General features: G+C 49.9%; 1 protein-coding gene across 1 annotated transcript; it reads left to right on the forward strand.

The window, feature by feature from the left end:
• The first annotated feature begins 6,620 nt into the window (after positions 1-6,620).
• IRX5 (iroquois homeobox 5) lies at positions 6,621-12,570 on the forward strand. Its single transcript, XM_035119997.2, has 3 exons — positions 6,621-7,361; positions 9,247-9,652; positions 9,977-12,570. Exons 1-3 carry the CDS (start codon positions 7,113-7,115, stop codon positions 10,756-10,758), a joined length of 1,437 nt encoding a protein of 478 aa, XP_034975888.1. The 5' UTR covers positions 6,621-7,112; the 3' UTR covers positions 10,759-12,570.
• The last annotated feature ends 246 nt before the right edge of the window (positions 12,571-12,816 follow it).

The raw sequence follows: 12,816 nt of genomic DNA on the forward strand, positions 1-12,816 counted from the left end.
TGTATTGTGGTTCAATAAACTGCATTTCAATTTTGTTTGTTTGGTTTTGGTCCCCCACCCCTCTCCATCTCACTCCACAGTTACTGTGGAAATGGAGAATGATAAGTTACTGCCTGGGGAACTGATAAGTGGGAGCTGCCCCACCTCTTCAGCCAGGCATTTTGGGGGAGCATCTCCATAAGGACACACACACACACACACACACACACACACACACACACACACCAGGATATATGCAAAATTAACCCCTGCAGAAGAAGTGTTAAGAAACACACAGGCACATGAGTTCTCTACTCACAACTACTCCAAATGAGACTCTTTGCTCTCCAGCCTACAAAACATACCCCCTTACTGTACTTGAGAACGCACTTCTATTCCATATTAATCAATCACTAAGAACTTTCAGAAACCACCAGCCACGAAACGAAAACCCACCACGATGGTAACGACGGTGCCTGGGATGGTAATTAATCCGTATTAAGATACCTCTGTTATGTGTAATAGGGTTGCTCTGCTTCTCCCCCACCCACCTCGACGCACAAATTTGTTGAGCCCTTATTCTGCTGGGGAGGGGAAGGAGAGAGCAGGGAAGCCGGGGCAGAGAGACAGACAGAGAGAGAAAGGAAGACTGACTGAACGAATATCCCAAATACCTGATCCGGGAATCTTAGAAGAGAAAATATGACGACCTCGCTTTGAACACTGGGTTAATAATGATCTGTTTTATTTAAAACGTTGAGCACCACTGTTGCGTTCTTTCAGTGCCGCCCCCATGCAAAAAAAAAAATGAATGAATGAATGGCTTTGCAATCGTTACATCAAAAGCAAGCTAAGCCCATCCTGCAGCGTGCTGAAAAACCAGGAGGAATTTAGCAAGGAACAAGAGCTAAGGCAGGTAGAGCTATCCTACCCCAAACCTTAATCAGCGGGGGGGGGGGGGTATCCCGAGCCGCAGCATTGCAAAGGGGGGATGCACAGCTCTGCTCCTCCCCCTAGAGGTTGTCTGCCTGCCTGCCTGCCTGCCTGCCTGCCTGCCTGCCTGCCTGCCTGCCTGCCTGCCTTCCAGTCCACCCTCCCAGCCCCTGCTCACCTTTCCACTCCGGATCCCTCCTTTGCAAGCGCCAGGAAAGAACCCGAGCAGGGCGCAAGGCTGCAGCTGTCCACTGGGGCCATAGCGCCTTCGCCCAGGTTTGCCTCGCGTCTCTGTAGCAACGCCGAGTGGCAGGCTCTTTCCGCCAATCGGGATGACGCGTCCGGCAGAACTCCAAAGGCCAACACCAATAAGCGGAGAGAGAGAGATAGGCGGGGCTTGCTGGAAGAAAGGCGCTTGGGTAATGTAGTCCCAAGCATTACCTGTGCTCTAGCCTCTTAGCGGAAAATGAACGCTGCTTTGGCGGGGTTTCCCTCCCCCCCCCAGCCAGCTTGCTGTTTCTCTTGATTTGCCCGCCGCTGGCTCCTCTCCTCTTCACCATTTCCTTCTTCACACACCCCGGGTCCCTGATTAATGGGGGGGGGGGTATCACGGTACAATAACGCAGTTTAAAAATCGGTTTCGCCTCTGCTGCGGCGCTTATCAAGACCCAGTGCACTAAGGATATACAATCCAGGGACCCAGTTATTGCTAGACTACAACTCCCATCTTCCCTTATCATTGGCCATACTGGAGGGGGGCTGATGGGTGTTGGAGTCCAGCTACATCTGGAGGGTCAGAGATGCCCCGTTGAACTCAATGGGGCTTGCATTTGTGGAGACTACGTGTCTGGGATTTACACTGTGCATAAAACCGATTTGACGGTTGCACCCAATTCTCATTGGAGTAGGAGGCAGCAAAAAATAAATAGAGAGATGAGGGCAGTAGAAATCTTCCTTCTTTCGGCCAATTGCTTAACACAGTTCTTGTGGGTAGAGTCTCCTAACCAGGTTCCTCCCAACCCCAATTTATCTGCTAATATCTCGAGCAGTGGGAATGATCCAAAGTTTGCAGGTGGTCTTGCTGAAAAATAAATAAAACTCCGAATTTGACAGTTATGTATTCTCTGAGAGGAAAACTGAAAACATACAAAACCCACGAAAAGCTGCCATATACCAGGAATATTGATCCATCCAACCTAGAATTGTCGACACTGACTGGCAGCGACTCTTGAGAATTCCAAGCAAAGATTTTCTCCCAGCCCTGCTTAGAGATGTCGGGAACCGAAACTGGGACCTTTTGCATGTAAAGCATACTGCCCCTGCCCCAATGAAATGCTTTATAGTGGGGAGGGGGTACTTTTTACAAACAAACACATAGTGCAGTTTTTAAAGGTACATAAGAACCCTATGCGATCCGGTGGCTGAAGCACAGAATCTAGACCCCCATCTTCCATTTCCTGGAAGGGCTTCAGGGAACCTCCAAAGGGGTGAGTCTCGCGAGGAATAAAGTAAAATGCAAAGCATAACCTATACACCTGTTTACTCAGGAGTATGTCCCACCGTGTCCAATAGGATTTGCTCCCATGGGACGTGTGAGCGAGCTTAGCCGGAAATTTACTTCCGTAGGCTTGAATTGCCGCCCTATGAGAGCTTACACGGTTTCCATTGAATTTAACGTAGCTTACTCCCGAGTAGACTAGCTGCGCTACATCGTGGCTATAAATAAAATGAACGAGTCCCAACCTTCTCTGGAGGATTTTCGTGTGTCCCCTAGAATCCTCTTTCCAATTATAAGAAAATAAAGGAAAGAAAATCTTAGCACGAATTTATATTGAAGATCGTCTAATTACGGCGTAATCATACAACATATAAACACACACCAAAAGACGCGGTGCTCTTTTATTATATGATTGCTCTTATTGTTATTTAAAGCAGGCGTTTCCTCCAGTCAAGAATTCACCCTTCAAACGCATAAAAAGAATTAGCAGCAGCGATCAGAGAGAGAGAAATCGATAAATATGCAGGGGGAGAAACCCCAGGAGATTTGCATGACAGAATCTTCCCCCGCTCCCCGCCTCCTCCCCCTCCCTTTGTCCCGAAGAGTTAACAGCACTGGGAGAAAGAAGTCCACCACCTCTTTCTCCGAGAGATTTCAACAGAATGGATAGGTGGGAGGGATCCTCCCGCCCCCTGAAGTTTTGGCATTGCTTTGTCTTCCCCGGCAAAACAACATGTGCCGATAACTCGGTGCCAGAGAAGTCAATGGTTGGAAGACATTCTGTTCAACTGGGTTGCGGGTTGCCCCCTCATGGGCATAATTTGACCACTACATGCAGGCAGTGGAGGAGCGGGGGGGGTGGAAATGAGGCGAGGAGAGGGGGGAGTAGATGGGGTTCAAGAAAAGCGCAGCGTGGCAATCCTGGAAAGACCCCATTGAATTCAATAGGACTTACTCCGGAGCAAGACACGCTTAGGGCCTTGCTTGCAACGTGCGCGCGCAGCCGGAGATTATTCCTGAGGAGCAGCACCTCAAACCTACGCACGTTTGCCTGAAAGCAAGCCTCATTTTGCTCCATGGGTCTTAGGTCCCAAGCGCATGGGCTTGCAGCCTGGGAATCGCCCCCCTTTCCTCCCCGTAATTACATTGCAGTTAAAATAAAATAAAAATTCACTGGTCTGTGGACTGCAGAGCAACTCTTTCCCGGGTGAGTTTAAATAATCAGCAAGCTTATTAACTTACACTTCTTTCTTTCTTTCTTTCTTTCTTTCTTTCTTTCTTTCTTTCTTTCTTTCTTTCTTTCTTTCTTTCTTTCTTTCTTTCTTTCTTTCTTTTCTAAAAACCCTCCCGAAAAGGCACATACAGCACTTGAGAAGAAGATGGTTCTGGCCGATTTCAATGGAACTTGCTCGCGAGTAAGTGAATCTGGAGGCCAGAAATTTAGAACTTTCCGAGATCCTTCAGTTTCAGAAGGAAAGACCCGGTTAGTTGACAGAGCCAGTCTGGAGCATAGCTGCCAAGTTATCCATTTTTTTAAGGGAAATTCCATTATGCTGAGTAGGCTTCCTCGCGAGAAAAGGGAAAACTTGGCAGCTATGGTCTGGAGAAAATTGCTTTTCTCAGCTAAGCCGCCTCCCCGACCCGTTCCAATCTATCCCCTCTCTGGGTTTTGCCATTTTTTCTTTAAACCCAATGTCTTCCGCGTCTCCAGTGTGTAAAAGAAGCAAGCAAGCTACAAGAGGCGCCGAAATCAGCCTTAAGCTTCTCCGCTGCTTTTACCAAAGTTCTCCCCGCTTCGGAGTTTTCAAGACCAAAAGCAAAGGGCGATCATCGCTCCTCTGGCGGCGGCTGCTGCCGCTGCCGGAGCTTTGAAATTGACACTCTGCTTGTGTATTTCATCTAGGTAAGTGGTTGAAAGAGCGGCCGCAATCTGGCAAGAACGACCTCCGCAGAAAGGAGGACACACGCAATGGGCACCAGACCAGAGCTATAGGAAAGAAAGCCCTTTCCAGACCAACCCCCCTGTGCACCCTTAAAAAAAAAATCAAGCCGGGCAGGAATTTCACCAAGAGGGTCGCTGAGATTATGTGCTGTATGGGCAGATGCAGGCATGCTAACGTGTTTGTATTGTGGCTGGCTCTATGTGTGTGTCATTGTCTGTGGATCCCGAGAGGAAACTTCGAAAGCTCATCAGCCGGCGTCGAGATGGATGGATACAGAGTGCATTTGGAAGACAGAAAACATCCACAAGGTGATGCGAAGACACCTCGCACAAGCGAAGCCCCGTCTCCGCCTCCCCACCCGCCAAAAAAGAGGTGGAGAGAGGGTCTCTTCCTACAAGCGAATGTATCTTCCTGCTGGGCTATTTATCTGCTGGAATCAAAGGCGATTACATCCTACGATCGCTGTGGATTTCCCCCTGGCCCATAAGGTTTTAATCTGCTTTCTCTTCTATCCTTTTATGAGTTTTAAATGGGGCGTGCAGTAAAGATACCTGGCTTATTCTTTTAGATGTTTTGCACAAACCTCTTTCAGCAGGCAGGTCTCTCCCATCATACCCCACCCCACTTTTCTCCTCATCAACCCGCCCCCCCGCATTTTTCTCCATCCCAAGGAGGCTGGTGGCGGGAGGTAAAAAAAATGCCCCAATTATCATAACAGTTTTAAAACGCCCACCTTGGATTCTTTGTGCGTATTAAATAAACATACCCATTTACAAACATCTCCCCAGCATCTGAGGGGGTGTTTGCCCTGTGCCCTTTGGTTCCACATGTAACAACAGGTAGCCTATGCTACAATTCCACCAAATAACAGCCCGCTAAGATGACCAGGGAGGGGATGGAGCGACGCGACGTCAATCCCCTGGTTTGGCCACCTTTGAGTTGTTCCATTGGCCTTCATCGACCTTTACGCACGAGATCGCGGCTGTGCGTTCGCTGCCTATACTTCTCTTATTAATGTCGAGCGGAATGAATCCGTGATACTTATCCACAGTAAACCAGTTGGGACACACAGAGAGAGTGCGGTATTCCTCACAGCAACCCGGCGAGGTAGGTTGGGAGAAAAGACTAGGACATGTCCTTCCGCCACCCCACTCCCCCGAAAAGAAATATTTAGTTGAGTTTTCATCCCGCCTCCCATGATGCCCAGTTCAATTCAAAACCCTGCTCCCAAATTCGACTTCGGGCTGCCAAAACGCAAAACTATTTGGCAAAATATGGCTCGCTAGTGTACGTCGCCGCGATTCCCAAAGCGCGTGAGCTGGCCTGCCAGTCTGCGCGCCTTCAGGCGTTTGGCGCCGCCCTGAGCCAAACAGGCCGAGCAGTGCGATCCGCGCGGCACCCACGCAGGCTTCCCAACCCCCAGCCATCCCGAAAGCGTTTCAAGCCCCAGCGCGCTGCTTTAAGCAGGCTGCGGAGGACTCCTTAAGCCTCCTCACTAAGTGTCAAGACTCAAACCCAATCCGTTTAACCCGCAGTTGCTGCTGTCGAAAGGAGAGGGGGGTGGTGCTGAGTGAGCGGTGGGAGGAGAGAAAATCCACAGCTGGATTCCTCGTGAGTAAAAGGCGATGTGGCTCACCAACATCCAGTAGTAATATGTGCTACAACAACAACAAGAGCGACAAGAGAAGCATGATCGCGAAGCAACTGTGTGGAACAAAAGTTATCTTTATGCATCTTTTCTCTGCAGATAGTTTAAGGAACAAAAACAAAATCCTCACATTAACTGCTCTTTTTTCAAATGTTTACTCGGGAAGCATCGATTCATGATTTTATTTTCCCCGTGTGTGTATGTTTTAATAGCTACTAAATCTTGTTATGAAATCTATTTCATCAACTGAGTGCCTTTTGCATTCCAAAGCAGGGAGCCAGAGAGAGAGAGAGCGCGCGCAAAAGCTCCTCGCTATAAATCAAAAGAGAAATTGCGCTGATGGTGTATTTAGCAAATGAAGAAAGTTGGAGGTGATCTTCGCTAAACAGCTTGGCTGTTGATTGCCAACCAGAGGCCGGCGCAGTTGAGCTTGAGAGAGGGGAGGGATGGAGGGAGGGAGGGAGAGAGGGGGGGCTGGGAAAAAGAGAGGTTTTCTGGCTGGTTGGCTTTGGTTGTGGCAAGCCCAGCAGGAGCCAACCTCCTCCTCCTCCTCTCTCTCTCTCTCGTTTCTCTCCCCCTCTTCTCTCTCTCTCTCTCCCCCCACTTTTTCCCCTTTTTGCTCTGCCAACACCCGCGGAAGGTGGAGCTTCGGCCGCGCTGCGTCGCAGGCGTCAGAATCCTCGATTTCCAACTTCTCGTCTTGGCCGGACCTTTTGGCGGAGCGCGCAAAGGAAAGTGGGGTGAGAGAGAGAGAGAGAAAGCCCTTCTCCGTCCAAAGGAGGGAGGCAGAGAGATAAGGCGAAGGAGTAGGAGAAGAGGGGGAGGAGGAAGAGGAGGGGAGAAAAGAAGAAGGGAGCCATTCGCCGGAGTGCGTCCAAGCTCAGCTCGGCTGCACTGGAGAGGCGGCGAAGGAGGGCGCGCGCGTCGAGCCCGCTAGCCCCGGCTTGCAGAAGCACCCTTGGAGGCGGACCTCGACGACGCTCGCCGTAGAGAGAAACTCACAGGGCGCCCGGGAGAAAGGGAGGCAGGGAGGGAGGACGGACGCAGTTCCTGGCGACGGCGGTGGTGGCTGTGTGCTCGCTGCCTGGCGGGTATATGCCTGCCTCTGGCCATGTCGTATCCTCAGGGTTATTTGTACCAGCCGTCAGCTTCCTTGGCGCTCTACTCCTGCCCGGCGTACAGCACCAGCGTGATCTCCGGCCCCAGGACGGATGAGCTGGGCAGATCGTCGTCCGGCTCGGCTTTCTCTCCGTACGCCGGCTCCACCGCCTTCAGCGCGCCCTCGCCGGGTTACAACTCACACCTCCAGTACGGCGCTGATCCGGCGGCGGCGGCCGCAGCCGCTTTCTCGTCTTACGTGGTAAGGGAAGCGCTCGGGTCGCCCTCTTCCTCCTCCTCCACGCCGGCCGCTTGCGGGAAAAGGAGGAGACCGAGAGAGGGATGGAACCAGAGCTTGGGGACGAAGACTTGGCTGGGCGGGTGTTATTGGGGAGTTGTGGAGATAACCCAGGGGGCTGGAGCTTGGAGGGTTTGGAGGCTATAACCATAGACGAAAGCGGCAGGTAAAGTGGGGAAAGATGAAGTGCAGAGGGAGGGGTGCAGGGGAAAAAAGCTGCCCGTGGATTTTGGCACCTTCCATGGCCGCAGCTCCTTGTTGGATGGTTAGCCTACTGCATTTTCTTAAAAAGAAATCGGTTGCAGGACGAAGGATTCCTGCGCGGAGATCAATGGGACATTTCTCTCGCAAGAAAGCCTGCAGCCGGCCAGCGTCTTTCTCCTCGCTGGTTTAACTGTGGACTATCAGCACCCCCTGTCCCGTCCCGCCGCTCCCCCCCCCAAAAAAACATAGTTCAACGAGAGCTGCAACGCGATCTGATTTTACTCCGTAGTAAGCTCCACTTTTGCTCCCAAGGAAGCCGGGCAGCGCCACAATCCTCGGCGGCTGTTTTACGCGCGAGTAAAAGCACGCCAGGTCGCCATGCAGCAGCAGAGCAAGGCGATCCTAAGCGTGTTTGCTCGGAAGTCAACCCCGCAAAGTGACTCTGGGTCAGTGTGTGGTTAGGGACGCAGCTTTGATCTTGAAGGGGCTAATAAGAGCGAGGCTTTCCGTTTGTGCCTTTTTATTTTTATTTAGAAAAGCATATGAGAGTTAGATTCTCAGTGAAGGTTTGTGTCTATACATACATATACACTCTCCAATACGATTTTTAGATGTTTTAATTCAAGTCAAATCCGGCAGTTTAGATGCCCGAAAGAAAAGCTGAATAAGGGGAGGACCCTTCTGCCCCTTGCCATTTCCCTGCAGTCTTAATCGGGCTCCCCAAATATTGCAGAGCTATAATTCCATCTCAGGAAGCCGACTGACAATCTGACGATGATGAAGATGATTAGAGTAGGTACAAAAAGATTTTTTTTTAAGTTTCAGTATCTTTTTAAAAAGAAAAAAGTACCTATCCTTTCCACAATAATCTCAGGCAGTATGGAATACAGCTGGAAACATCTGTCTAGAAGTTCTGTAAAATAAACGCTTTCAGTAGCTCAATAAATCTCCAAAGAGAAAGAGAATAAAGTGCTTATTCCCTCCTGAAACTAAACAAATCCAAAACTAAAGGGCTTCCTCTTCCATGCTTGAACTACTACTTCTAGTTACATTTCCAATCTAAATAGCTCAGCTTCTTAAAAAAGAATGCGAGTTAGGCCTCTTGGAAACACGGACTGGAATAGAGTTGAATCCGAATATTTCGGATAAGGCTTATTGTCGGGAAAATTCCCCCACGGGAGTGGAGGGTGGGTCATAGAGGCAGAGCTTGCTATCTGTCTAGACACTGTCATCCTTCCAAGTGAAGGGGGGGAAGGGTGTGTGTGGGTTTGTGTAAAAGGTTGCGTTCAATTAGAAGGGGAGGAGGCTGAGGTGTAATTTGTTACTGTTTATAGCTTGGTAATTTGGCAGAGATGGAAGTGGGTGGGTGAGATACACTTTCTGGTCGCATTCAGACGCTGGTGGGCAACTCGTGTTTAGCTTAGGAAAGACTTATTTTGACCCCCACCCCCAGGTATGGTGACACTCCAACTTTTAGGCCGAGTCTGTTATGGAGATGGGGGTACAACCACGTATTGTAGATGACCCTTTCAAACGGGAAGAAGATGGTTTGATTTCTCCGAGATATGGATTTCGAGAATGATTTTTTAGGAGGTTTCCTTCTCATCTCAGGCGACGCTTCTGCCTCTCCTTCTCCTTCCTCCAGGGCTCGCCCTACGACCACACCCCCGGCATGGCCGGCTCTTTGGGGTACCACCCTTACGCGGCTCCCTTGGGATCCTACCCCTACGGCGACCCGGCATACCGGAAAAACGCCACCCGGGACGCCACGGCCACCCTCAAGGCCTGGCTGAACGAGCACCGGAAAAACCCTTACCCCACCAAAGGCGAGAAGATCATGCTGGCCATCATCACCAAGATGACCCTCACGCAGGTCTCCACCTGGTTCGCCAACGCCCGGCGACGTCTCAAAAAGGAGAATAAAATGACCTGGACTCCCCGGAACCGAAGCGAAGACGAGGAGGAAGAGGAGAACATCGACTTGGAGAAGAACGACGAGGAGGAGCCACAGAAGCTCGAGGAGAAGGGCGATCTGGAGGCGATCGAGATAGGTAAGCGGCCGATGGAGATGAGAGGAGACTGGTTTGGGGAGGTGAACTGGGTTGTACGCTTTCTGGCAAGGGGGTCTATCTGGGGCGAGGGAGGAGTGGGGGTCGCTGGACTTAATGGGACTGAAACGGCCATGAGGGGGAAATAGGAACTGTCTGGATTCGTCCCCAGAAAATCTTGGTTGCAGAGTAGTTTATAAGGCGCACTTTGGGAAGGTGTTTTTTTATTCTTCCTGGGACTCGACGGGGTGGGTGGGAAGGCCGAGGATCGGGCTCCAGAGAGGCCTCAAGGACTGTGTGTCGCCCTCCCTCTGCCCTTGTCCTCAGGTGTTGGAGACCCGAAGGGAGCCGCGGCAGGCAAAGAAGGCGACGGCGCGTTGAGCGACTCGGATTGTAAAGAAGCCCCCGACGAGGGGCTATCTAAAGGAGGCCCCGGGGCCTCGCCGCCTTTGGCCCATTGTCTGCCGGCGGCAGCGGCTGCTGCTGCAGCAGGCCGCCTCCTCCAAGCGCACCAGCAGCTGCACCCGGCCGGAGGAGACGACCCGCAGCCAGCCCACCCGCTGCCCGCCCAGTACAGACCCCCTTCGACGGACCTGCACCCCCTCCTGCCTTCCAGCAACGGGACGTCGGTGATCCACTCGCCCCAGGCGGCTCCGCAGGCGGCGGGAGCCGGGGCCCTTTCCAAGCCTAAACTGTGGTCTTTGGCGGAGATCGCCACCTCAGCGGACAAATCGAAGGAGGGCAGCGGCGAGGCGGCCCCGCAGGGTCCGAATTTAGCCGGAGCCGGCTCGGCGCAATCCCCGACGGCGCGGTCGCCTTCCTCCACGCACTGCCCTTTCCCCAATGGCGCCTCGGTCCTTTCGCGGCCCCTCTATTACACCACCAGCCCCTTTTACCCGGGTTACACGAACTACAGCTCTTTCGGACACCTCTCCGGCAATGCGGCGACGGCGGGGAACCCCAGCCCCCATTTTAACGGATTAAACCAGACTATTTTGAACAGAGCTGAAGCCTTGGCTAAAGAAACTAAAATCCTCAGAAGCCAGTCCCAGTTTGATCTTAGTAAAGACTCGCCTTACGAACTGAAGAAAGGTATGTCGCATATTTAATCTTGAGTATCTTCCCAGATTAAACCCTCTTCGCCATCCACAACCGGACTATCCCCTCTCCCTTGATTTTTCTTTTCTCTTTTAATTTTTGTGTTATCTGTTTCTTTCTGCTTCTTTATTGTTGTTGGTTTTAATTTATTTACAACCAATTCAGACTTGATTTTGGCAGAGGTTTTTTAAAAAAAAATTAAAAAGAGAGTACTAAGTGAGGAAGGAGGAAAGCAAGAAAACAAGGGGGAAGAGAGAAACCCAGACCACTCCATTTTCCAAAATCAGTGGTATAATTTATTTGAGAAAGCAGATAGTAAGCAACTCTTGGGAGGAGAATTAATAATAATAATAATGTCTTAAGGTAAAATGTGCAGGAAGTGCGGGGAGAGAGGAAAAAAACCCACATGGGGAGGGCGGAGGAAGGCAGAAACAATTTGTATGAAATGTTATTCTGTATTTAATGTAGCTTTTTTGTATTTAAATCGGTAACACTATCTTTGAAGTAAATTATGAAATCCAACCGCCTGTACAGCCATCAATGTTGGTTTTTTTGGTAATATAAAATATAAATATATATATATAAATATATATATATACATTTCTGTGTCTTTTCCCAAATTGTTTCATAGTTTTAAAATCTATCTATATATATATACAAGTTTAAATTAAATTTTTATGCCTATTGAATTACGATTAGTAGTATTATATTATTACTCGATGCGAAGAACTTTTTTTAAAATTAGGGGAAGCGGAAGAAGTCAGTCAACCCACGGGATTAAGTATAAAAATGCAGATGCTCCTTTGTCAAATGTATTTAATCAAAGCATAGAGTTTTTTAAAAAATACAAATTTATTTCTTCATTTTGCTGGCAAAGTGGAGCCGACAGAAGGAAATGTGGGTTGGGGCGGAGACTCCTAACAAAAGACATATTTAGAGTACATTCCTTCCACCACCACTCTTAAAAGGGGAAAGGGGGGGGGAGCGGAAATCTGCACTCTAAGAATTTAACTGAAAGCAACTTTTCCAAGTGAGGGAAGGATGTTTCCTGAACGCAGGCGATTTGGGGAAAGCCTCTACATTTGGCATAAGTTCCAACTGGTGGATTTGGTGACAGGTGGGACCAGGAAGAAAGGCGAAAGAATACAGGGGTGAGCGGGGGAGGGAGGATGCCGTGAAATATGTACAGGTGATTGACTTGTGAAAGGAAGCGCCGGGGACGTTCCGGATCTAATGAGGGCCTGTCAGGGGAGTTAATTCAGTCTGAAAATCTGCGGGCTTGATCCCCGCGAAGGATGAGTGGCCTTCTAATTCTGCCTCGTTAAGCGCGCAGAAGGTCTCAGGGTTCGGTCTCTTTGCATCTCCTTTTTTTAAAGGGTTTCGGGCAGAAAAGCTGGGAAAGATCTCTGCCAGAGAGACCTTGGAGTAGCCCTGAGCTAGCTGGGACCCATGAACTGATTCAGGTTTCCCCTACCCCACCGCCTCCCTGGGGACCCAGTCCCGTGAATGCTAAGGGGGACTCTGAACGTCTATCGCTTGTAGCTTGCTGCTTGTCGAGCGGGGTGGATGGATGGATGGGTGGATACAGGAGGAGAGGATGGAGATTTCCTGTGAAAGTGCACTCAAAAGCGCAGGATGGCAACAGCGGACCGTCTCTTAACCTAATTACTTTTAATCAGTGTCGGGCTTTATGCAAAGCAGTCAGCTCGTGAACTTTGCTAATGAGTTCGATTTTATGCCAGATTTATCCCTTATTACTATTTCAAAGGTCTGCAGAGTTTTTACGGAGAGGGATAGGGGGAATACATATTAAAAGAGAATACACTGGGGAAACAGATGGATAAATAGCTCTGTTTGTGCATATACTCAGTATAATACTGTGTGCATCTCTCTCTCTCAGTTGTGCGTGTATAATACACACACACACACACACACACACACAGAGAGAGAGAGAGAGAGAGAGAGAGAGAGAGAGAGAGAGATATGAAATATCTCCCTGCATTGCTAGCCTAAAGTTTAGCATTAAAATTGTTCCCCCTATTGGCGGCTCCATTCTGCAAAAGCACTTG

The sequence above is a fragment of the Zootoca vivipara genome, chromosome 6 (assembly GCF_963506605.1).
Source record: "Zootoca vivipara chromosome 6, rZooViv1.1, whole genome shotgun sequence".
In the NCBI taxonomy this organism is placed as follows: domain Eukaryota; kingdom Metazoa; phylum Chordata; class Lepidosauria; order Squamata; family Lacertidae; genus Zootoca; species Zootoca vivipara.

What these genes read in the sequence shown, in the direction of transcription:
- IRX5 (XM_035119997.2), top strand. Translation starts at nt 7,113, where the DNA reads ATGTCGTATCCTCAGGGTTATTTGTACCAGCCGTCAGCTTCCTTGGCG. An exon ending in CCGCTTTCTCGTCTTACGTG is followed by an intron (nt 7,362 to 9,246) that starts GTAAGGGAAGCG and finishes TCCTTCCTCCAG; the next exon opens with GGCTCGCCCTACGACCACAC. An exon ending in TCTGGAGGCGATCGAGATAG is followed by an intron (nt 9,653 to 9,976) that starts GTAAGCGGCCGA and finishes CCTTGTCCTCAG; the next exon opens with GTGTTGGAGACCCGAAGGGA.